At 38.4% G+C, this 25,827-nt stretch overlaps 1 protein-coding gene across 3 annotated transcripts in view; it reads left to right on the forward strand.

Annotated features, from left to right (window-relative positions):
* EDC3 (enhancer of mRNA decapping 3) overlaps positions 1-25,827 on the forward strand; it is a 56,013-nt gene that overhangs the window by 11,838 nt on the left and 18,348 nt on the right. For 2 of the 3 annotated variants that reach the window (XM_063089613.1, XM_063089612.1), the window contains 3 exons: positions 1,185-1,366; positions 3,891-4,210; positions 23,463-23,798. In XM_063089613.1, coding sequence (XP_062945683.1) covers positions 1,203-1,366; positions 3,891-4,210; positions 23,463-23,798 — 820 coding nt within the window. In that variant the 5' untranslated portion in view covers positions 1,185-1,202. The remainder of the gene's footprint in view (positions 1-1,184; positions 1,367-3,890; positions 4,211-23,462; positions 23,799-25,827) is intronic. The other variant, XM_063089614.1, reaches the window with a different exon arrangement.

Consider the following 25,827-nt stretch of genomic DNA (forward strand, 5'->3'; position numbering starts at 1 on the left):
TTTTGTCTTTCAAAGAATTTGTTCATTTTATCTAAGTTGTCAAACTTACTGGCATATAGTTATCTTTTTAATGTCTGTGATGTTCCCTTTTTCATTCCTAATATTGTTAATGTGTGTTTTATCTTTTTTCTTGATTAGTTAGGGGTTTATCAACTTTATTAATATTTTCAAAGAGCTAGTTTTTGGTTTTGTTTATTTTTCTTAATTGTTTCTGATTTCATTGATTTCTGCTATTGCCTTTCTATTAACTTTGTGTTAATTTGCTCTTTTTCCCTAGTTTCTTAAGATGGAAGCTTAGATCATTGATTTTAAACCTTTCTTTTCTAATATAAGCATTTAAAGCTACAAATGTCCCCATTTGAAGCTATAAATGTCCCCACTGTTTTAAGCACATCCCACAAATGCTGATATGTTGTATTGTCATTATCATTGAGTTTGTACTATTTTCTAACTTTTGTTTTCTTCTTTGACCCATAGGTTATTTTTAAATGTCTTGTTTAATTTCCAAATATTTGGGAATATTCTAAATGTCTTACCATTATCAATTTTAAATTTAATTCTGTTGTGGATAGAGAATATGCTTTGTGTGATTTCAGTTCTTTGAAATTTATTCATACTTGTTTAAGGCCCAGCATATGATGGTGAACATTCCATGTAGATTTGGAAAGAATGTATATTCTGTAGTTGTTAGGTGTAATGTCCTATAATGTCTTCAGTTGGCTTTTTTTATGAAATAATTTTGCCCAGAATTTATTGTTATCATCAGCAAGAGGGTTAATCTGCTGTGAGCTACTGTGGCATTACCAGTATTTTTATATATATATATTATTTCTTGGCAACATATTCTCTTTGAAAGTACTTTGATGATAGATTTACTAAAATACAATATACAGGTTATAGTTTGTATGATTTGATGTTTGGTAAATATCTTTATCCAATGCACATGCTTCAAAGCAATTACAAGATCTTTATATATATTAAATGATATTGCTTGTTTATTAATATGCATACTACTACTGAAAAAAGTTTTAATTTGTTGTTATTCTTTATTACTTCAGTTAAAGATGTGGCAGAATATGTATTATTATTAAGTAACACTTGGTACAGAGCTTAACATAATATTTCTGAATTTGATTAAAGATTTGTCTGTTTAAGGTACACTAAATGGTTCCTTCTCTTCACAGTGATTGCACATCTGAAACATGGCTACGGATTGGCTAGGCAGTATTGTGTCCATCAACTGTGGAGATAGCTTGGGTGTCTATCAGGGAAGAGTGTCAGCAGTGGATCAGGTCAGTCAAACCATTTCTCTCACCCGGCCTTTCCACAATGGAGTGAAGTGTCTTGTTCCAGAAGTCACCTTCAGGTGAGTGTTTTGACTGATTCTTCCAGTCCAACCTGGTGGTCTGCAGAGCTTGAGCCTAGGTTTCATTGCCAGTATTCTCTTGCATAGAGCTATTTTTGAGAAGAGACTTGTCAAGTGTGAGATTTTGTAGTCTTAAGTCTTACATTCCAGCTGCTGTTCTCAGCAGAGACTTTGTGTTGTAATTAGCTTTCAGCTAATGATTCAGGGTTTGTGAAACCTTTTTCTTATTTCTGTTAAGCATGCAATATTATATTATTTAAATAGGTCAAGTTCAGAATAACCTCTCCTTTTTTTCTTTTATAGGTTCAGATTTTCTTTCTCAGTTTTGTATTATTTGTGCTTTCTCACATCTAAGGACCTTATTAATTTTTTCTCCTGCATAAATATGTTTCTCTTTGTAGATTTGTATTATAATTTACCCCCAGAAGCACACTGTAGCCAATAACTAAAATCCTTAGTTACAGGATAGTCTTTTTCTTAGTATTTGCCAACATATCTCAAGTTCATTTGTGTCTTCACATTCCCTCTTTTTACCAGTTTGGCAGACAGCTTCTTATTTTTATGTACAAAAAAGAAAAAAGAGGCTGTTGAGTAAGAGCTTCCTTGATTTTCTGAACAATTCCCTCTGTACACATAACCATACATAACCTTTTCTGTGAATATACCCATACTCATTGCTTATCTTCACTGCAGTCTCAGTAGAAGTACCCCTTGTGTTCAGGGCTAACCTTATCGTGTATGCTTTAGATGCTGTCCCTTTCTACCTCTTTTGAGACCTTATTCATCTCTTTTGTGTCTTCAGTTTCAGCCTTTATATTGCTTCTTTCCTCTTTGCATTCCAACATTCTCAGGTCTTCCCCATATTAAAAACACCTCTCTTCCTCCAACCTTGCTTTTGCCACTAAGTATTGCCCTTTCATTTCCTTTTCCTTTATAACAACAATGCTTTTCAGAGCAAAATACTCTGTCTTTACCTCCTTTTGTGGCTTTATTCTCTAGTTCCTCCTTACCCCATCATTATCTTTTTTCTAACTTTATCATCTTGCTGAATTAGCTCTTGCCTCAATTACATCTTGTTTCAAATGATGTAATTGCCAAGTTCAGTGGCAGTGTCTCAATTCTAATCTTATGTGAATGCCTGTAACTTTTGAATTGCCCATTTCTCTTAGTTTCTCTGTTACCTGCTTGGGTTTTCTTTCCAGTGTATTTCATGCATTTTTCCATTCCTTTACATCTTTTTTAGTTGTTGCTTTGTTTTTAGCTTTTGTTTCTTCTACTCACCTCTTAAGATTGGTTTACTCAAGTTCTATCTTTGGTTCTTTTCTCAGTCTGTATTCTCTAGACAATCTCATGTGTACCTTCTTATACATTTAATTTAGGCCCATTGTATGAGCTCCAGACACTTTAACTATTTATTGGTCATTGCCATTGGATATCCCGTAGAATATTTTAAATTCAAGATTTTCAGAGCTGAGCTCATTATGTTTACCTGCAGATTTCTTCTTGCAGAGGTCTACCCATTAACACCTTTTACCCAAGTTAGAAACTTAGGAATCATAATAAACTCTTCTTTCTCTTTAATCCTTAACATATTCACTTAGTCAACAAATCCTGTGGATTCTAAATGTCTCTTGGTACGTTCTTTCTTTTCCCTTTTCATTGTCAATTGCCCAGTTCATCCCCTTACTTCTTTCTTGGTCTCCTAACTAGGTGCCCTGACTCTAGTTTCTCCACATTTTGTACAGTCACCAGAAAAATCTGTTGTGATCATGATCTTGCCCTTGGTTACCTCTGCAGCCTTACTTTCTGATGGCCCTGCACAAGCATCCTTCCCTTTAGTAACGTTATAACATTTGCAGTTCCTCACATGGACAGCATTTTCCATGTTTCTCAATCTCTGAGCCTCTGCCTGAAATGCCCTTCTCCCTCTTACCATCCTCTGCTTGGCATAGCTAACTCTTATTGGCCACCCTACTGCCCCACCCAGCCCCGACTTAAGTATTGCATTCACCTCCAGCAAATTAACTTAGATGTTTTGCTTTGGGTTCTTCAGTCCCCTGTATACACCTCTGTCATTGTATTTAACACTGTTGCTTGATTCTGTACTTGTCTTTTTTTCTGACCATGCTGTGAGTTCCTTGTGGGCATATATTGGTTTTCTTCTGTATTTATCCTGTTCCTAGCACAGGGCTTACAACATTATAAGTAAGTACCCTATGCATACGCCTGTTGAGTGAGCAAGTGAGTGAATGAATGAAAAAAGCCATTAAATATTCTGAAAATCTCAGATTATAATATAGTTTTTTTATTAACAGTAGTCTCTTTTTAAAGGCCACTGCTGTGTCAGTTGAATGTTGGTGGCTGATCCCTGTCTTTAAGTGCTCTGCCATCTTTCCTAGTTTTTGCCTCTCATAACTCATTGAAATGCAGTTCTGCAAAAGGGGAGCTATTAGCTATTGATCCCATTTTCTTCATTCTTATCACTGTTACAATCTTGAGACTTGTATTCTTTTGTATATTTCAGGGCAGGTGACATTACGGAATTAAAAATTCTGGAGATACCAGGTCCTGGAGACAACCAACATTTTGGAGACCTTCATCAGACAGAAGTAGGCCCCTCTGGTGTTGGGTACCAAGTGGGTATCAATCAGAATGGCACAGGCAAGTTGGTCAAGAAGCCAACCTCTTCCAGCAGTGCCCCTCAGAACATCCCTAAGAGGACAGATGTGAAGAGCCAAGATGTTGCTATTTCCCCCCAGCAGCAACAGTGTTCAAAGAGCTATGTGGACAGGCACATGGAATCCTTGAGTCAGTCCAAAAGTTTCCGTCGTCGGCACAACTCCTGTAAGTAGGGTCAAGTTGATATTTCACCTTAACCGGATGTTTCAGTGCTATAAGCTCTCTCTCTGTGTTTTTTTTTTTTATTTGTTTGTTTGTTTTGGCAGCTGGCTGGTACGAGGGATCCGAACCCTTGACCTTGGTATTACAACACTGTGCTCTAACCGACTGAGCTAACTGGGCAGTCAGGGTTGTAAGCTCTTATTCCCTGCTGCTCTGTAAACAACGCCTTTATTACTCTAATAAAAATGGATGCTGGCAGAGCCTTACAAAAATATAGCATGGTTCTTTTAATCCAGGGCTAATTCCTCAAGACGTGAAGGGAAAGGAAATAAGCTATTAGAGATGCATGTGAGCTTCCTGCCCTCTCCCACCACTTCATTTCCTTCAGGAAAAGTCAATGATCTGCTCAGAGTTCATTGAGACTGACAGTGATGTTGTTTTAAATCCAGTAACTGATGGTGATAGTGATGTCTAAATTGAAACTGCACTTGGGTGGTTCCAGGGGATTTTTTTTATTGTGATTTGTCTCCCATCTTCAGTTAGAGGAGAGGAGAGGACTAGCCATCTCTGTGATCTTTCATTTTCTGATAGACAGTTTTAAATTTGCTGTACTTACTGTCCCTACTGGCACATCAGTGAGAGCATGCACTGGTATGTGTTGCTGCCCAGTTTTGTTTGGTGCTAACAAATTGTTTAATACCATTTGCTGATTATAGAACAGATTCTAGTGAATACCATTTGCTGATTCACAAGAATCTGTTATGCTCTTTAACATTATGCTCTGAAATAATACTATAAATAGAAAAATAATACTATAAATAGCGCCTTAAGTGAATACGAATCATCTTTTAAAAAATTACAGTCACCACTGTCCTGGGGTGAGGAGTCTTAGCTAAAAACACAAACATCATGATTTCCTTGGCAAGCCCTTTGCTGCACAATAGAATTGCCTCAGTAGCTTTTAAAATAGGATCCTATTTCGGCTTTATCACAGACCAACTGAATTAGAATCTGGGTAGGTCCCAGGTATGACTAGTTAAAAAAAAATCTCCCCAGGTGATTCTAATGGGCAGTCAGGACAGAGAAACACAGTTAAAGTGAGTAGAGTGTCTAAGCTTACTGATAGGTCTTTTTTGAGACTGCTTCATACCCCTTACCCTGATTCCAGGCCTATGAGGCCACCCTCTGATACTTGGCTTCCCATGTGACATACTCAGAGAGAGAAAGAAAATGCATTGATTTGATGTGAGTGTTCTGGTCTGTTTTGCAAATTAAATTGGCTTGCAAATAATACTTTCTTTTTGCAAATGAATATATGGATTTCTGGTTTATGCATAAAAAAAAAAATTACAGTCATGTGCCACGTAATGATGATTTAGCCAATGAGAGACTGCATATTCAACAGTGGTCCCAGAAGATTATAATGGAACTGAAAAATTGCTACCACCTAGAAACATTGTAGCCTTTGTAATGTAGTAGCACAACACATTACTTACGTGTTCATGGTGATGGTAGTATAAACTAATCTACTGTAGTGCCAGTCATATAAAAGTATGCCACATACAATTATGTACAGTACATAACACTTGATAATAAATAACTGTTACTGGTGTATGTATCTACTATGCTTTTTATTGTTATTTTAAAGTGTCCTCCTTCTACTTATTTTTTTAACTTTTTTTTTGGTGGCTCTCTAATACAGGGTCCGAACCCTTGACCTTGGTGTTATAACATGGCACTCTAACCAAGTGAACTTACCAGCCAGCCCTTCCTTCTTATTAAAGAAAAAACAAAACAAAACTGTAAAATAGCCTGAGGCAGGTCCTTCAGGAAGTATTCCAGAAGAAGGCATCACTTCGTAGGAGATGACAGCTCCATGTATGTTATTGCCCCCGAAGAATTGCCAGTGGAGGTAGAAGACAGTGATATTGATGATCCTGACCCTGTGTAGGCCTAGGCAAATGTATGTGTGTGTCTTAGTTTTTAACAAAAAGTTTAAAAGGTTAAAAATAATTTTTTTAAATAGAAAAAAGCTTATAGAATAAGGATGTAAAGAAAAAATGTTTTTGTACAGCTGTACAATGTATGTTTTTTTTTTTTCTGTAGAATTTTTTTTTCTATTTATTTATATATGTATATATATATATATTTTTTTTTTTAATTTTTATTTTGTCGATATACATTTTGGCTGATTGTTGCTCCCCATCACCAAAACCTCCCTCCCTTCTCCTTCCCCCCCTCCCCCCAACAATGTCCTTTCTGTTTGCTTGTCGTATCAACTTCAAGTAATTGTGGTTGTTATATCTTCCCCCCCGCCCCCGGTTTTGTGTGTTTCTGTGTGTGTGTGTGTGTGTGTGTGTGTGTGTGTGTGTGTGAATGTATATATTAATTTTTAGCTCCCACCAATAAGTGAGAACATGTGGTATTTCTCTTTCTGTGCCTGACTTGTTTCACTTAATATAATTCTCTCGAGGTCCATCCATGTTGTTGCAAATGGCAGTATTTCATTCGTTTTTATAGCTGAGTAGTATTCCATTGTGTAGATGTACCACATTTTCCGTATCCACTCATCCAATGATGGACATTTGGGCTGGTTCCAACTCTTGGCTATTGTAAAGAGTGCTGCGATGAACATTGGGGAACAGGTATACCTTCGACTTGATGATTTCCATTCCTCTGGGTATATTCCCAGCAGTGGGATAGCTGGGTCATATGGCAAATCTATCTGCAATTGTTTGAGGAACCTCCATACCATTTTCCATAGAGGCTGCACCATTTTGCAGTCCCACCAACAATGTATGAGAGTTCCTTTTTCTCCGCAACCTCGCCAGCATTTATCGTTCATAGTCTTTTGGATTTTAGCCATCCTAACTGGGGTTAGATGGTATCTCAGTGCGGTTTTGATTTGCATTTCCCGGATGCTGAGTGATGTTGAGCATTTTTTCATATGTCTGTTGGCCATTTGTATATCTTCCTTAGAGAAATGCCTACTTAGCTCTTTTGCCCATTTTTTAATTGGGTTGCTTGTTTTCTTCTTGTAAAGTTGTTTGAGTTCCTTATATATTCTGGATATTAATCCTTTGTCAGATGTATATTTTGCAAATATTTTCTCCCACTCTGTTGGTTGTCTTTTAACTCTGTTAATTGTTTCTTTTGCTGTGCAGAAGCTTTTTAGTTTGATATAATCCCATTGTTTATTTTTCCTTTGGTTGCCCGTGCTTTTGGGGTCGTATTCATGAAGTCTGTGTCCAGTCCTATTTCCTGAAGTGTTTCTCCTATGTTTTCTTTAAGAAGTTTTATTGTTTCAGGGTGTATATTTAAATCCTTAATCCATTTTGAGTTGATTTTAGTATACGGTGAGAGGTATGGATCTAGTTTCATTCTCCTGCATATGGATATCCAGTTATCCCAGCACCATTTGCTGAAGAGGCAGGCCCTTCTCCAGTGTATAGGCTTGGTGCCTTGGTCAAAGATCAGATGGCTGTAGGTGTGTGGGTTGATTTCTGGATTCTCTATTCTATTCCATTAATCAGTGTGTCTGTTTTTATGCCAGTACCATACTGTTTTGGTTATTATAGCTTTGTAGTATAGCTTAAAGTCAGGTAGTGTTATGCCTCCAGCTTTATTTTTTTTGCTCAGCGTTGCTTTGGTTATGCATGGTCTTTTGTTATTCCATATAAATGTCTGGATAGTTCTTAACATTTCTGAGAAAAATGTCATTGGAATTTTGATGGTGATTGCATTGAATTTGTATATCACTTTGGGTAGTATGGACATTTTCACTATGTTGATTCTTCCAATCCAAGAACATGGGATATCTTTCCATCTTCTTGTATGCTCTCTAATTTCTCTCAGCAGTGGTTTGTAGTTCTCATTATAGAGATTTTTCACCTCCTTGGTTAACTCAGTTCCTAAGTATTTAATTTTTTTGGTGGCTATTGTAAATGGGCCGGCTTTCTTGATTTCTCTTTCTGCATGTTCACTATTGGAGAAAAGAAATGCTACTGATTTTTGTGTGTTGATTTTGTATCCTGCTACTGTGCTGAAATCATTTATCAATTCCAACAGTTTTTTTGTAGAGGTTTTAGGCTGTTCGATATATAGGATCATGTCATCTGCAAACAGGGACAGTTTGACTTCCTCTTTTCCAATCTGGATGCCCTTTATTTCCTTCTCTTCTCTGATTGCTCTGGCTAGTACTTCCAACACTATGTTGAATAGGCGTGGTGAGAGTGGAAATCCTTGTCTAGTTCCTGTTCTTAAAGGAAAAGCTTTCAGCTTTTCCCCATTCAGGATGATATTGGCAGTGGGTTTGGCATGTATGGCTTTAATTATGTTGAGATACTTTCCCTCTATACCTAACTTATAGAGGGTCATTGTCATGAATGAGTGCTGAACTTTATCAAATGCTTTTCAGCATCTGTAGAGATGATCATATGGTCGTTGTGTTTGAGTTTATTAATATGGTGTATCACATTTATTGATTTGCGTATGTTGAACCAACCTTGCATCCCTGGGGTGAATCCCACTTGATCGTGGTGAATAATTTTTCGTATGTGTTGCTGTATTCTGTTTGCTAGTATTTTAGTGAGGATTTTTGCATCTATATTCATCAAGGATATCGGCCTGTAGTTTTCTTTTTTGGTTATATCTTTCCCTGGTTTTGGTTTCAGGATGATGTTTGCTTCATAGAATGAGTTTGGGAGGTTTGCGTCCGTTTCAATCTTTTGGAATAGTTTGTAAAGAATCGGTGTCAATTCCTGTTTGAATGTTTGGTAAAATTCTGCTGTGAATCCATCTGGTTCTGGGCTTTTCTTTGTTGGGAGCCTTCTGATAACAGCTTCAATCTCCTTTATTGTTATTGGTCTGTTCATATTTTCTACGTCTTCATGGTTCAGTTTTGGGAGCTTATGTGTGTCCAGAAATTTATCCATTTCCTCCAGATTTTCAAATTTGTTGGCGTATAGTTGTTTATAGTAGTCTCGAATGATTCCTTGTATTTTAGATGAATCAGTTGTAATATCGCCTTTTTCATTTCTAATTTTTGTTATTTGAGTCTTCTCTCTTCTTTTTTTTGTTAGCCATGCTAATGGTTTGTCAATTTTATTTATCTTTTCAAAAAACCAACTTTTTGATTCGTTGATCTTTTGAATTGTTTTTTGGTTTTCAATTTCATTCAGTTCTGCTCTGATCTTAATGATTTCTTTCCGTCTGCTAACTTTAGGTTTGGATTGTTCTTGTTTTTCTAGTTCTTTAAGGTGAAGTGTTAGGTTGTTCACTTGCCATCTTTCCATTCTTCTGAAGTGAGCGTTTAATGCGATAAATTTTCCCCTCAATACTGCTTTTGCAGTATCCCACAGGTTTTGGTATGATGTATCATTGTTTTCATTAGTTTCAATAAATTTTTTGATTTCCTGCTTGATTTCTTCTTGGACCCATATGTCATTAAGTAGAATGCTATTTAATTTCCATGTGTTTGTATAGTTTCCAGAGTTTCGTTTGTTATTAATTTCTGGTTTTAATCCATTGTGGTCTGAGAAGATACATGGGATAATTCCAATTTTTTTGAATTTATTGAGACTTGATTTGTGACCTAATATGTGATCTATCCTGGGGAATGATCCATGTGCTGATGAGAAGAATGAATATTCTGAGGTTGTTGGGTGTAATGTTCTGTAGATATCTGCCAATTCCAATTGGTCTAGAGTCTTGTTTAGATCTTGTGTTTCTCTACTGATTCTTTGCCTAGATGATCTGTCCAATATTGACAGTGGGGTGTTCAGGTCCCCTGCTATTATGGTATTAGTGTCTATTTCCTTCTTTAGGTCTAATAGAGTTTGTTTTATAAATCTGGCTACTCCAACATTGGGTGCATACATATTTATGATTGTTATGTCTTCTTGATGGATCAGTCCTTTTATCATTAAGTAGTGTCCCTCATTGTCTCTTTTTATGGTTTTTAGTTTAAAGTCTATTTTGTCAGATATAAGAATAGCTACTCCAGCTCGTTTTTCTTTTCTGTTTGCATGGTAAATCTTTTTCCATCCTTTCACTCTTAGTCTGTGTGAATCTTTATGGGTGAGGTGGGTCTCTTGTAGGCAGCATATAGTTGGGTCCTCCTTTTTGATCCAGTCAGCCAGTCTGTGTCTTTTGATTGGGGAATTTAAGCCTTTTACATTAAGAGTTGTTATTGAAAGGTGTTGATTTATTCCTAGCATTTTATTGGTTGTTTGGTTGTCTTAGGTGTCTTTTGTTCCTTGCTTTCTGATTTACTGTTTGGTTTCTGTGTTTGTTGGTTCCTTAGGTTGTAGATAGCGTTTTTGTTTGCTTGTTTTCTCTTCATGAATGCCATTTTTATTATACTAGTGGGTTTAGATTTTTCTTGGGTTTTTATGGCAGTGGTAGTTATTTTTCAGGAACCAAACCCAGTACTCCCTTGAGGATTTCTTGTAAGGGTGGTCGTGTGGTAGTGAACTCCCACAGTTTTTGTTTGTCTGAGAAATATACTTTGCCCTTCATTTTGGAAGGATAGCCTTGCAGGGTAGAGTATTCTTGGCTGGCAATCTTTGTCTTTTAGTATTTTGAAAGTATCATCCCATTCCTTTCTAGCTTTTAGGGTTTGTGATGAAAATTCTGATGTTAGCCTGATTGGGGCTCCCTTATAGGTGATTTGACGCTTCTCTCTTGCAGCTTTTAAGATTCTCTCTTTGTCTCTGAGTTTTGCCAATTTGACTATGACATGTCTTGGAGAAGGCCTTTTTGGGTTGAATACGTTTGGAGATCATTGAGCTTCTTGGATCTGAAGATCTGTGACTTTTCCTATACCTGGGAAGTTTTCTGCCACTATTTTGTTGAATATGTTTTCAATGGAATCTCCATTTTCCTCGCCTTCTGGAATACCCATGACTCAGATATTTGAGTGCTTAAGGTTGTCTGATATCTCTCTCAGATTTTCTTCAATGTCCTTGATTCTTTTTTCTTTCTTTTTGTCTGCTTGTGTTATTTCAAACAGCCCACATCAAGTTCAAAGGTTCTCTCTTCAACTTCGACAAGCCTGCTGGTTAAACTCTCCGTTGTGTTTTTTATTTCGCTGAATAACTTCTTCAGTTCAGCAAGTTCTGCTACATTTTTTTTCAGGACATTGATTTCTTTGTACATTTCCTCTTTCAGATCCTGTATACTCTTCCTCATTTCATCATGATGTCTAGCTGTGTTTTCTTGTATCTCATTCAGTTTCCTTAGAATTATCACTCGAAATTCCTTGTCAGTCATTTCAAGGGCTTCTTATTCTATGGATCTAGAGTTTGAGATTTATTAACTTTTGGTGGTGTACTTTCTTGATTTTTTGTATTTCTGGTATCTTTTTTTTCATGTTTATTCATTGTGGCAGGGGGTTTCACAGTCCACCGGTTTGAGACTAATGACTAACTAGGATGTTGCTGTGGTTGCCAATTTCGTATGGCTACCTCCGTGGCTGCTCAGTTGGCCTCTAGTGCCTTGTGTGTGTGGTTGCCTTGGGTCTTGGGCTTCTCCGGGGAGCCACCTTTCTGGTCAGCTTGGACTCTGCTGGGCTGGTGGATCACGTACCACAGGGTGTGTGATTGCTGTTGAGCTTTCACTTACTGTGCAGGACTTCTCCCTGTTCCGTGTGCTCTGGCCCAGGCTGTTGGATCGTGCAGTGGCGACCCCACAGGGTGTGTGGTTTCTGTCAAGTCTCCGCCTCCCTGGCTGCACATCTCCCCACTCTGTGCGCACTGTGCTGCGCTGGGGCGTGTCTTCTGCAACCCTCGTCTATCAGCTGGGCCTTCAAGACCCTGCTTGGCACCGCCTCGCCCAGGAAGTCTACCAGGTTTCTGCTAGGCACAGACGACTGGTTGCTCTGGGTGCCTTTGTAAGCACTGTGTAGATCTTTCTCGGGACTTGTTCACCTTTGTATCCCCTCGGTATAAACCGAGTCTAGCGCCCACCTGCAGCCAGCTCTCCGGCAGGTTCAAGCAGACCTGGGAACTCTCCTACCACACTATTCCCAACTAGAAATTGGTTAGGCTTTTTTCCTAACTGGTGGCCACAGAGATGGTAACTGCCTCCCAGTAACAGGAAGTTTACCGGGGGCCAGAGTCCAGGGTGTGGTGGAGTGACAGTTGGCCCGCCCGTACTTCCTTGCCCTCCCGACACTGGCCGGGGACGCCCCACGCCACCAACCTGCCAGAGAACCACGGAGGGAGTGGGAGGGGAGGCCGGCCCGCAGGCTCCAGAAAGCCCTGCGCCGGGCCAAGCAAGTGGGAAGGCTCAGTGACGGCTGAGCCGGACGGAGCTGCTAGCACCTGGGAAAATGGAGGCAGCCCCAGGGCGGTGAGTGACCCGGTGATGCAGGCGGGAGCCGGGTGGGCGTCAGCCCCCCAAACAGGGCTGGTCCAGGGGTCACTCACAGGGTTGTGCCAGGTCGGGTGCTCACTCTCTGCCTCTGGTTTGCCGCCTTCCCCATTCTCGGCCGCTGCCGCCTTGGGCTGTTCAGTCGTGGCGCGGCTCGGGCGCTCCCAGGAATCTTCTTTAATGCCGGCCTGAAACCTCGAATCCTGAATAGGGCAGCTGGCCGCCTTCAGCGCGGCCCGGCCTCCGGGATCCTGTCTGCATCCACAGCAGCCCTGGCGCCGTGTTCCCTGTTTAGAGACTCGCTTTTGCAGCTAAGAAACAGTTCTTTTCCTGCTCCACACTTCAAAGCTGTTGCCTGTAAGTGAGGAAGCCTCTCCTGCCGAGGGCAAAGTGGCGGTCACCCCCCACGACCGGCCACCAGCAGCCGTCCTCCCTTAAGAGATGGCAAGAGGAAGGTCCACAAGTTTCCTGGCTGCCTGAGACCCAGTGGCCGCCTTTTCCACCTCAGCTACTCCCCGCCAACCACCGCAGCCACCGCCATCTTGACACGCCATACAATGTGTATTTTAAGTTAAGTGTTATTGCGAAAGAGTCAGAAAGTTAAAAAAATTTAAGTTTGTAAAGTTACAGTAAGCTAAGGTTAATTATTGAAGAAAGAAAAATGTTTATAAATTTAGTGTAGGCTAAGTGTACATACAGTGTTTATAAAGTCTACAGTATTGTACAGTAATATTCTAGGCTTTCACCTCACTCACCGGTTCACCCAGCAATTTCCAGTCCTCCAAGCTCCATTCATGATAAGTACCCTATACAGGTATACTATTTTTTATCTTTTTTTTTTTTTAAAGATGACCGGTAAGGGGATCTTAACCATTGACTTGGTGTTGTCAGCACCACATTCACCCAGTGAGCTAACCAGCCATCCCTATATGGGATCTGAACCCATGGCCTTGGTGTTATCAGCACCACACTCTCCCGAGTAAGCTGCGGGCCGGCCCCCTATTTTTATCTTTTCTGTGTATTTTACCATACCTTTTTTATGTTTAGATACATTTAGATACACAAATATTTTCTATTGTGTTACAGTTGCCTATTATTTAGTACAATAACATTCTGTACAGGTGTGTAGCCTAGGAGCCATAGGCTATGCCATATAGCCTAGGTGTGTAGTAGGCTATACCATCTCTGTTTGTGTTGGTATATTCTATGATGTTTGCATAATAACAAAGTTGCCTAATGACGGATTTCTCTGAATGTTTCCCTGTTGTTAAGTGATGCATGACTGGACTTCTAAATGACAAACTATTCTAATTTTTATCTAGATCATTTTGTCCCCAGAGATAGTGACAGAATATATTAGAAATTTTAAGTGAGTATTCATTAACTCATAAAATTATAAGCTAGAGTCATGCTGTGGCATTACCTTCTAAAAGGGAGAATTTAAAGTGAGCTATTTCTTTCTATAGCCCCCATTCAGGGAGTTTATTACAGAAAATTCCAGATACTTCTTACTGCCATTGATGCTCCTCAAACTGTGGTCCTGGTGACATTGTAGTGAGTTTTTACTGTGGTGCGTAAATTCTAGCTTGTGGTATGGCCAACATTTTAAGATTTGGAAATGCCTGATTCAAGTGAATAAACAATAGAAATTTTAAAAATTAAAAAAAATATTTCAAGGCCATTTCTTTCAGGGCCTATGAAGCAACTATCTGAATTGATGATGACTGAAAACTTGAGACTGAAATCCAGTTGTTACTTTTTCCTTAGAAAAACGCTAGAAAATGACTTTTTCCAGTTAGACCTTAACTTTCTCTGCTTTGTTTTTCTCTTTTTAAAAAAATCTCTTTCCTTTACCAAAAATATTGACTTGTTAAAAGTTCAAATATTCAAGCAGTTAATTATCTCCCATGTGCTTGGAGATGACCCTTATTAGCAATTTATATATTATTTTAATACATATTTCACCCTCTATTATTAACATTTTAAATAAAGTCCATATTTTATTCTGATCGCCTTAGTTTTTACCTAATGTCCTTGTTCCAGGATCCCATTCAGCATACCATATTATAGTTAACAGTCCTGTCTCCTCTTGGCTCTGACAGTTTTCAGACTTTCCTTGTTTTTGGTGACTTAGACAATTTTGATGAGTACTGGTCAGGTATTTTGTAGAATGTCCCTCAATTGGTATTTGTCTGAAGTTTTCCTTGTGATTAGACTGGGGTTATGTGTTTGGGAGAGGAAAACCACAGAAGTAAATTACCATTTTCATCACATTGTGTCAAGGGTATGTACTATCACCATGGTTTATGACTTTTATGCTGACTTTGATCACCCGGCTGAAGTAGCATGTGTCAGGTCTGTCCTCTGTATAGTTACCTTTTTCCCCTTTGCATACTGTATTCTTTGAAAGGAAATCACTGTGCACAGCCTATACCCAAAGAGCAGGGAATTATGCTCCCTCTCCTTGTAGGCACAATATCTACATAAATTATTTAGAATTTTTCTGTACCAGAGATTTTTCTCTTCTCCCTCATTTATTTATGTAATCAATCATTTATTTTTATCAGTATGGACTTGTGGTATTTATTTTATACTTCTGCTTATAATTCATTACTACTTTATTTTGATATTCAAATTGTTTCATCTTTGTCCATTGAGAGCTCTTTCAGTTGGCCCCCATGTCTCTTTGGCATATTACCATCATTGTGGAATTTTTTTCCCCAGTACTTCCTTACTTTCTGGCACACAAGATGCTTGAGGCTTATCCTGTATATTTCCTGCCCTAGCTCTGGAATCAGCTATGTCTCCCAGGAGCCCGATTTCCTTTTATTGGAGAATGGTATTAGAATCCAAGATCTGTGTACTAGTTGTGCTCATTGCTACTGGGTGTTGACCTTATAGCTGACAGCAAGGAAATATGTGTGTATACTTAATTAGTATATGTACACATATCTATAAATATCTTTATATGTAACCATGTATTCTATACTATGCTAAATGAGTTTATACTGTCTCCAGCTTTAATGCATTACCACATGGGTCATTCTAGCCTCTTTTGCTTATCTGTAACCTACCGCTCCAACCGTGAGAAAGCTGTCTCCTATCATCTGTCGTACATTTATATAATTATTCAATTCCAGAATACCTGTATAGTGGTTATCAGAATTATTGATCCCTACCCCTGCGGGAGACTACCAAATATAATACAGTGTATATCTACAGGGGTTTTTTTTGCCTTTCTTCTTAGGCTCCATTCATTTCCAGGTCTACTTATGTCTGCCACTCCATTCATTGACTTGTTTCATGAATTTGTTTTTTTGTTTTGTTTTGCGGCTGGCTGGTATAGGGATCCAAACCCTTGACCTCGGTGTTATAAGGCTGTGCTCTAACCAACTGAGCTAACCAGCCAGCCACTTGTTTCATGTATTTGTAATATAGTTAGGTCGTTTTTGTCACATTCTGCATGCCGTCCTGGGATTCTCCCAACCCCTAAATGATTTTTTAAAATTTGCATACATTAAGGCTCACTCTTTGTGCTGTAAAGTTTTGTGGGTTTTGACAAATATGTAGTGTCGTGTATCTTTCATTACAGTATCATACAGAATAGTTTCACTGTCCTAAACAATCTCCTCTGCTTCACCCATCCAGCTCTGCCCCTCTTTCTTCCCCAGTTGCCCCTGGCAACTACTGATCTCTTTTTACCACCTTTTTGTAGTTTTGCGTTTTCCAGAATGTCACAACTAAAATCACACAGTATTTGTCCTTTTCATACTGGCTTCTTTCACTTAGTAATATGCATTTCAGATTCATTCATGTCTTTTTGTGGCTTGATAGTTCATTTCTTTTTATTTGCTAAGTAATATTCCATTGCATGGATGTGTCAAAGTTTGTTTATCCATTCACCTATTGAAGGACATCTTGATTGCTTCCAGGTTTTGGTGATTATGAATAAAGCTGCTATAAACATTAGTGTGCAGGTTTTTGTATGGACATAGTTTTCAGATCAGTTGTATAAATACTTAGGAGAGCAATTGCTGGATGTTATGGTAAAACTGTTTGTTTGTTTATTTTCTCATAACTAACAGTTGTAGCCAACTCTCTTGAAATAGTACAGTTAACTTCAAAACAAGTAATTTGTTTGACTTTTAACAAGTCACTCAGATACATCAAAGAGTGGGGCCATTCTTAAAAGTATACCTTAGGTGATGCTTATTCTGCTTTTGCTGTTTGGTCAATTCCCTTTTCCTAGATTGTCAACTGCATATAAATAAGATAAAGTGACCATGGGGCAGTAAAATGTTATTCTCTTTCAAGGAATGATTAGTGTGGAAAATGTCTGTGACCTGGGAATTTGATGATGAGATGTGGCTTAGAATTGGTTTCTGATAGAAGGTAGAGTCACATTTATTTATCTGTTCATTGAGCCCTGTAAGATGAGTAGAAAGGTCTGCCTTAGAATTTTCTCCAAAATATATATATTGATGTTGAGATTAGTAGATTGATGAAGCTATAGGAATATAATCTGTCTTCATTTCTGGCTAAGTGATCTTTCAGTGTTGGCAATGAGGAGTTGAGGGATTTGTTGGTTTTAGTTATCTAATCCAGCATTTAAGAGATTTAACACAAGCAGATTTTAATCTCTTCTCTTGGGTTGAGGGTGGGGTGGGTTTAAGAATAGTATAAAGAATAGTTTCTATGACCACCCAGAGTATTTGTCAAATGGATGATTGGAACATTAGTCCCAGGGAGCAGAGAGAAGCTACTTAAAGCTTGTTAAAGATACAGATCTGTGTATAGGTACAAATCATTTTTGTTGAGTCCCATGTTAGAGCTAAAAATGGTGATCATTGGGGCAGATGAAAGGCATCCCCTCTGAAACCTCAGTGTAAGTGTGAACTTGAATAGTCATTGGCTACGTGCAGTTGAATAAAAATTTAAGGCTCTTTTACTTGTTGTAGGACCTGAAAGTAGATAAATGGCCTTTAGCTCATTTGTATGTAGGCAGGGTTGGTCCCATAGGCATGACATTGTCTCTACTTGGCACTGATTTTCATTTTTCCCTTTGTTTCTGGAAGTGAAGAGAAATGAGGAAATGGAATTGAACCTTTTAAATTGAAAGATGTTGGATTATCTTGTTGTAGTATGGTTGGGCTTTAGTGATCTATTTAGTGTAACAGTCATCTCACTATCTAAGGTCAGAAGTTATTTTTTGCCTAGTTTTCATGGTCCTACTGAGTTCCTCCTGACTTCTTAATCTCCTTGGATGTGCTTCATAAATCTAACAGTCTTGAAAACCCAGGGCCTAGAGTTGAGAAGCGCTCAGATATTCTCAGGCAACTTCTCACGAAGCCTGCTGAGTCTGGCACTAAAACATTTGCAGTTTGACCTTCTGGTACCCTTTAGCGTGCTTAGTGCAGGGCAGAGTTCTCCTTTACAATATGTGTGTGACAAAAACCAATAAATAAGTGGCACTGAGGGTTACACAACAATGGGTTTGTTACAAGTTGTCCTGGCCAAAGAGCCTCTGTGCCAAAGGCTGGCAGAGAAAAGGCACAGGAAGGTGGCCAGCCTCCAGTCTTAACACATGCTTGGCCATTGTAATTGAAAGGTAAAGAAATCTGGGAAGCACTGTTTATCTTTTTCCAAGGGAAGTCCTTTTTTCTCCCAGTGGCCAAAGGCCAGTTTCATACAGAGTCAGACCCCTTGGGTTGAGTAAGCCAAGTACTGAGACAGCTTATTCACCCAGGACTTCCTAATATTTGTCTTAAAGTATGAGTAAAGGGAAGAATGAGAGACAACTGAGCATGTTAGCCTGTCTTTCACTTATTTTATATTCTCTTATCTTTTGCTTGCTGACTTGTAATATCAGTATTTCCTCTTGGAAATGTTCTTCATTCTCTGCTTTCCTGACAGTGTTTGGAACATAGCTGGGCCTTAGTATATATTTCTCAAATGAATAGAAAATCCTGCATTCAGAGGAGCATGAGAAAATACCTGAAATTTTCTAAATATATAGCTCTGGGTTTGGTTGCAAGTTATGCTTGTAGAATCCTACAGCAGAGCCAAAAATGGTGACCAGTGCTCATTATCATTAGGGCAGATTTAGGGTATCTCCCAGTGTGAACCCTGTTAATCTTTACTGTGAAGCACCTTGTCAGCATGCTGAGAAGGAACTTAACAGCTAGCCATGGTGGGTTTTCTTTGCTTTTTTACTATGCATGTCAGTAGCTCTTCATCATGTGGCATGATGTGAAGTGGACATTATTTATTAGTCTTTTTAAAAAAAAACTGAGCAAAATGTTTTGTTTTCACACTGCAACCTCTCTCCTCAAATACTTCTGAACACTTTCATATTGATATTAGCCCAGTGTTTACGGCTGATACATACTTGGCTAGTTGTTAGAGAAGCTATGACTTCAGCAGCAGGGATAATTGGCATTTTAAATGCCAGTTGGGAAGTCTGAACTGTCGATAGAGTTTTGGGGTCTTTGGAGTCTTGGTTCTTTTCTCTTTTCTCCTACAACTGTTTTTGTGCCTCTACCTGCTCCTCTGTAGTGATGTCTGTATACTTTTTCCTCTGACTTTATTCTTGGTCTGTCACCTGGTTTCAGGAACTTAGGATTTCATCTGAATGGAAATGGTTTCCCACTTTGCTCCTTTTATCCTGCCTTCTACTTTATTGATCAATCACTTATCTTCATCTGTCATTGTAACAGTTCCAGGATAGCTCATTGCCTGTACATACTGGACATGGCTGAACTTTTTCCTTTGAAGTCTTTGCCTCATACTCCCTCTTATATTATTGTCAACAACTTCATCTTCCTGTCTTCAGTCATGCAACAAACTCGGCATAATTTTCAATGGCTCCCTTTCTTTCTCATAGTTAATCTCAAGTTGTCCTTTCTTTTATAACTTCTTTCTAGACTCTTTTGTTTCATTTATATATATTTTTTAATATGGCTGTTGTTTTTTCTTAATTCAGCGGAGGTTTGTGTACTTATGGTGGACCAGGCATAATATTGGGTGACAGGTATGAATGACACGATTCCTGCCCTCTGTTAGTTTATAAACTTCTTGGGGAGTTAGCAAGAACAGATTAACTGCTGAATAAAGTAGGTAGTATAGGGTAAATGCTATGTCAGTGGTACCCACACTGTTATAAGCAGTCAGATGAGAATCGTTTTTCAGCAGGAGTAATCAAAGACAGCATTATTGGGCTGAGTCCATAACAGTAAAAATGAGAAGTATCTTAAAAGTTCATCAGTAAGGGATGATCTATATGCTATACATCAGTATGGTATAATCTATAATTTATACAGCTATAAAAAGATATTTGAAGAATTCTTTTATGAAACAGGAAGATGCTCCTAAGCAAGAAAGCAAGATATCATAAAATGGATACAGGTTTTTGACTAAGAGGAAATACATCAAGATGCTATGTGAATATTTGCACTTTTCTGTATATTTTATGCATTATGAACAGATTTATACTATGAACATCTGTTAACAAAAAGTTATTTTTAAAAAAAGAATATTTGTTTCCCGTTGCTTTTGACTTCCTTCTTTTACCATTGTGCTGTACTGAATGTTTTTCGCTTTTGCTTTGTATGCTCATTTTCTAGACATGATCTACTCTGCTATTTTTTTTTTTAGTTTTGTCTAGGTCTCTTAGCTATATGGTTTCCCTACTACTGTTTGCATATTTTTACATATGGAAATAGTGTAGAATTTGTAATGTGATAGATTAAAGTTCACATCCTAACTTAGCCCTATCATCACAAAGGTGGGATGAGGGTGGAGTTGAAAGACAGTAGCTATAAGTTGCACACTTAACACTCTGAATAAAACAGATTCGAAGAACTGGTCCCAGGTTCAATTAATTTTGCTTTGTTTGTTTTAATGGCAGTTTTAACAGGAAAGAATACTTCTGAGAGGCATGATGTAGAACCGGGTCAGCAAACTTTTTCTGTAAAGAATTAGATGGTAAATATTTTAGGCTTTGCAGGTCACAGGGTCTTGGTCTTAAATACTTAACTTTGCCTTTGCAGCACAAAAACAGCCTTAAGCAATATGTAAAAAAAAAAAAAAAGTGTGACTGTGTTCTAATAAAACTTTATTTACAGAAAAAAGTAATGGATTGGATTAGGCCTATGGCCTGTAGTTTGTAGACTTTTGTAGAATGTACACTTAGTTTGAAGTCAATGTAGATTCGTGTTTGGAATAACCTTGATACTTTTAAAATTTGGGAGGCCATGTTCTTCATAGATCTGATTAGATTAATAAAAAAAAAATTCTGACTAAAGAAAGCCTATAAGAGGAATAGGGGAAGCATTAGTTCTGTGATTCTGTTGTTTACTTATGATTGCATTAGTATTATCTTTAATACACAGTTTCTTTATAGGAATCTTTTTAAGCCATGTGTTCATTTTTGTATACTGTAGTTAAAAATTGGCATGGCTGCACAGTGTGAATGAACCCAATGCCACTGAACTGTGCACTTAAAATGGTTAATATGGTAAATTTTATGTTATGTATATTTTAGCACAATTTAAAAAAAGATATAAATGCACTTGCATGGACAGACTTCTTGTTAAGGAATGTCACATTTTCCTTAGATATCTGAAATACTGACAGCAATTGGCTGGCATGAAACCTCATAAGAGTGCCAGTTTCCATCAGTACATTAAATTCATAAAGTTTAATTTCTTAGTATTTTTAGTTAAAAGAAAATGTAAGTGGAATATTCCATATCTTCTTCTTGCATCCCATTGGATCATCTTGTACCCCCCTGGGGATGCACATACCCACCAGAGAGAGACCACTGGGCTAGAGACCTTTTTCCTAATAGAATGGTTTGATTTAATATTGAGGCAGTACATTGATATTCCTGCAAACTGGACTTTTTCCTTTTGTTTCCCTTGCCTACATATATTGCTATTGGTTTTATCCTGACCTTGCATTTTCATACCTGTTCTCCCATTCCTATTCAGCTCTGCTTTCTTATCCATATTTCTATTGCACTTTTATATACACTTGTTTTATGACTCTAATCGGATTGTATTTTCATTATTTGCATATATATTTCTCCTCTTTCCTTGTTGAGCAGCACGTCCTAGTTGTATACTGTGTTCCCAGCACCTAGCACACAACTTTCTCTCACTAAATGTTTTATCCTATTATTGGAAATAGAACTTAATCCAGGCTTTGGCTAGCTTCATATTGGTTCATAATCCAAGTCGTTTATGGCATCTCAGCTATTCTTCCTTCCCTTCATAAGATTGATCAGCCTTGTTTCTTCTCAGAAACCTAAATCACATCTTCACTTCCAGCACAGCTTTCTTTCATACCAGTATTTGGAGTTAGGAAGACTGGCATGTGAATTATATTTGCATGGTACACACCTTTCAAAATAATTATTGTAATTGATCTTGCTGATGTTGATTGATTAAACAAGTATTTATTGGCTGCCTACTGTATGATAGAAACCCTGCTGGGAATGCCACAGTGGACATTTTACATAAAAAGAAATTGAGACCCTGAGAATTGGGTGATGGATATAAGATTATATGACATTTTTGTTTGTTTGGAGGCTAGCTATACAGGGATTGAACGCTGAACCTTGGTGTTATAAGCACCAGGCTCTAACCAACTGAGCTAACTGGCCAGCCCCAGACTATATAACATTTTATGACAGGACTGCATCTAGATACTAGGTCACCTGACTCTTGGTCCATTGACTTGAAGGGGGTTACTGTGAGAGAGGAGTTCAAGTAGTATAGTTGGTATGGTATGTATGAGAAGGTTTGCTCATGATAGTTCTAAACGCTAAGTTTTCGCTAAGTTTTTTCGGTAATTGAGGAGCCCAGTCTGTCATAAAGTATTGCATTTATTTAGACCATGATAGAAGTTCAGTTTGGCATACCAGTCATCTGGTCCACCCTTTCAGAGTAGTGAAATGGTGATCAGAGTATAAATTTAATTCAGGATTCTCTGGGAATTGATGGTTTGGAGAACTCTGTGGGGCTTTCTGCCTTGGTTGCTAGAGTAGTTGTGGGCTGATGTGTGTGGTAAGCCATATAGGGTCTCAAAGACAGAGAGTGGCTGGCTACCCTGGTTTTGATGTGTGTCTTGGTGCGGTCTCTATAGGATCAGCTCAATACAGACCTTGTGATTATATGATGGTTCAGAAGCTGCTTACCCAGAAGAGGTAAAATTCTGAGAAAAGAGATCACATTAACCAAAAGATCTAAAGACAGATTTATAAGTCAGAATACCAATTTATAGTGGCAGAGATATATCTGGTTCAAGGTGTGGAATCTGTTATATAAACCAGAGATTCCCTTCTCCAGGGGTCTAGCCTGTGATTATATTTACAATCAAAAGGTCTTTTGTTAGGTAAGCATAGAATTAAGGGCCAGTTAAATAGTGTCTTCCTGTGGGCTTCAGGGTATGAGGACGTGGCCTTTTTGTACTCCAGGAGTATGTCGTTCTTAAGCAACTGCCGGACACTGAGAATCAAACCACCTGGACCTATGGGGAGATACTGCCATATTCTTGCCCTTCCACTTCTTTTCTGATATTGAGTTGTCAAAAAGCTTCTGTCATTACCAGTTTCCTTATGAAGGGCAGAACTGGCTAAGATTTCCAGGAGTACTGCTTATTTTGTATTCAATAACTAGTTATTGCTTGGGTAATATTTGAAATCTGTTATTCCAAATGAGATTTGAAGTTTGTTCTACTTAATATGATTTAGAAATAGCTTACCTTTACCATCTTCACTTTGTTTCCTATAACACTCTCCACAAAAGACTAATGTACTGTATTTTCTACTTCTCACCACTTTCTACAGGCACACTAACTTTAGTCCATCTTTTTTCTCCAGGGTCATCTAGTAGCAGGCATCCAAATCAGGCAACTCCAAAGAAAAGTGGTTTAAAGAATGGCCAAATGAAAAACAAAGATGACGAGTGCTTCGGGGACGATATCGAGGAGATCCCAGACACAGATTTTGATTTTGAAGGAAACCTGGCCCTTTTTGACAAGGCAGCTGTGTTTGAGGAGATTGATACCTATGAGAGGAGAAGTGGTACTCGTTCCCGGGGCCTCCCAAATGAAAGGCCTGCTCGGTACCGCCACGATGAGAACATCCTGGAGTCAGAGCCCATTGTCTACCGACGGATCACAGTGCCACACAATGTGAGCAAGGAATTCTACACGGGTGAGTTACACCTGGTCCCACATCCCACTGGCTTCTCTTCCCTTTCTGTTATGCTTGAAACAGAAAGACCCAGTTTCTGAGTCAGTCTCTTGTGCTTACATGGCTTTATGGTAGGTCCAGTATTATTTGTCTCTTATGGATTGCAGGCAATAAAGCATCCTACCACTGTGAAGGGGTAATTTCTCTACATGTTCATTTATATTCTCTATCTGGTAGGATCTGGTCTGCTGTTTATTTAATGTGTTAATATTAACAATTAAAGTCATAGGGGCTGACTATCTAGATTCAGATAATCAGATCTGTTTTCACTTTGGCTTCCTTGTTACTGCCTGTACATTTCACCAGAAGTTCAACTTCATTTTACTATTTGCTGTTGCAAAAAATAGTTGAAGAAGGATGATTGAAACCATTGGCTAAAATTAGGATTTCAGTAAATTACATTTGTTTACTATACTGTCTTCATCTCCTTAGCCCTGGTCATTGAGAGTTGGCTAGTTGTAATTCTTATATAACAAAGTAATGCCTTGGTATAATGATAATCTAGTTCTATTACTTCAGTGATTTTTAAGTTTCTTTTTTTAGCATTAAAATGTTTTCTTCAAACATATGGCATATGAAGCAGATAAAAGCAGTTGTGGGAGAGGTGATCCACTTCATCCCTGTGCCTCTCCCTTTCCCCGCTCAAACCATGTTATTAACTGGACTTCTTGGAATACGGTTTGAAAAACCATTGTTATTGAATGACCCTAAAAGCCGAAGGGGAAACTATAATCATGTGAGTAAGTAGAAAAGAAAGTATAATATTTTCATTTTGGGTTGAAGTTTGGTTGAAGTTTGATTGTAAATCTTTAATGCTAGTAGCTATTAAATATGGAGAATTATGGAGACTGCTTAATTGCATTTGGAGAGCAATCAGACATGGCTTTTTTGCAGACAACAGTAGGGCTCTGTTATGTTTGGTTTTGCTGAGTATAGAAGATTGCATGTGCTTTCCATGTGAAAAAAAATAGGTAGACCATCAGGCTGAGAAAGACTACTGAATTGCTTCGTTCTTTTACTAGCAGACTCTGGTAGGCATGCCTCTTTACTAAGGTAGTTTCCTTAAGTGGCAGTGACAGTGTGACTTGCTAAACTTTGAGGTTTATTTTGGTTTTTTGGAGTTTTTTAAACCACTTTTGTAAAGACAAACAGCCTAGCTCAGAATCAGGCTTTATTTATTTATTTATTTATTTTTTAAAAAAGATGACCGGTAAGGGGATCTTAACCCTTGACTTGGTGTTGTCAGCACCACGCTCACCCAGTGAGCAAACCGGCCATCCCTATATGGGATCCGAACCCGTGGCCTTGGTCTTATCAGCACCACACTCTCCTGAGTGAGCCACAGGCCGGCCCCTAAATTGCCAGGTTTTAAGCTTTTCAAGGGCAGTTATCATCCGTTAGGTCTGGTACTACTCCCAGATCTGCCAACTATCTATCTCTGACTGCTTCCTTTTTTACTGCCCTCAGTTGTAAATTAAGCTGCTCCTGCTGGTAGCTTTCTATGTCAGGAGGTGATGCTGAGGCTGTTGAATTGTGTAGTGTGTGACTTCTCTGAATCTATTTACACTGCAGGAATTCCTAAGTTTGGGAAGATTGTGGTCTGCCTGGGAGTGAAGTGGCTAAAAGAGTGAGAATAATAATGAGAGTCAGGAAGGATACTCAGACCTAAAAGAGCTTGAGAAAACATTTGCTAAAGTAGACAAAAGGAGAGGTGGAAATTTTTCCTACTATACACTCCACCTACCACCTTGATCTTCACACCTCTTTTGTTTTTTAATGACACAAGTGAAAGTTCTCTCTTCTCATATATTTTCCTAAAATTACCATCAATAAACATACTACAAACCACATGTGCTAGTCCTTGGCCAAGAACTCAGGTATGGCAGCTTGTGGTAAATAGCAACAAGTGGCACTCTACTGGTGCATGACAGTGGGGGGACATGAAGCCCAGCAGCCTCATGCCATCTGGTTTTTCTCTTAGTTCTTAACA

This window comes from Cynocephalus volans, chromosome 3, assembly GCF_027409185.1.
Source record: "Cynocephalus volans isolate mCynVol1 chromosome 3, mCynVol1.pri, whole genome shotgun sequence".
NCBI classification, from domain to species: Eukaryota; Metazoa; Chordata; class Mammalia; order Dermoptera; family Cynocephalidae; genus Cynocephalus; species Cynocephalus volans.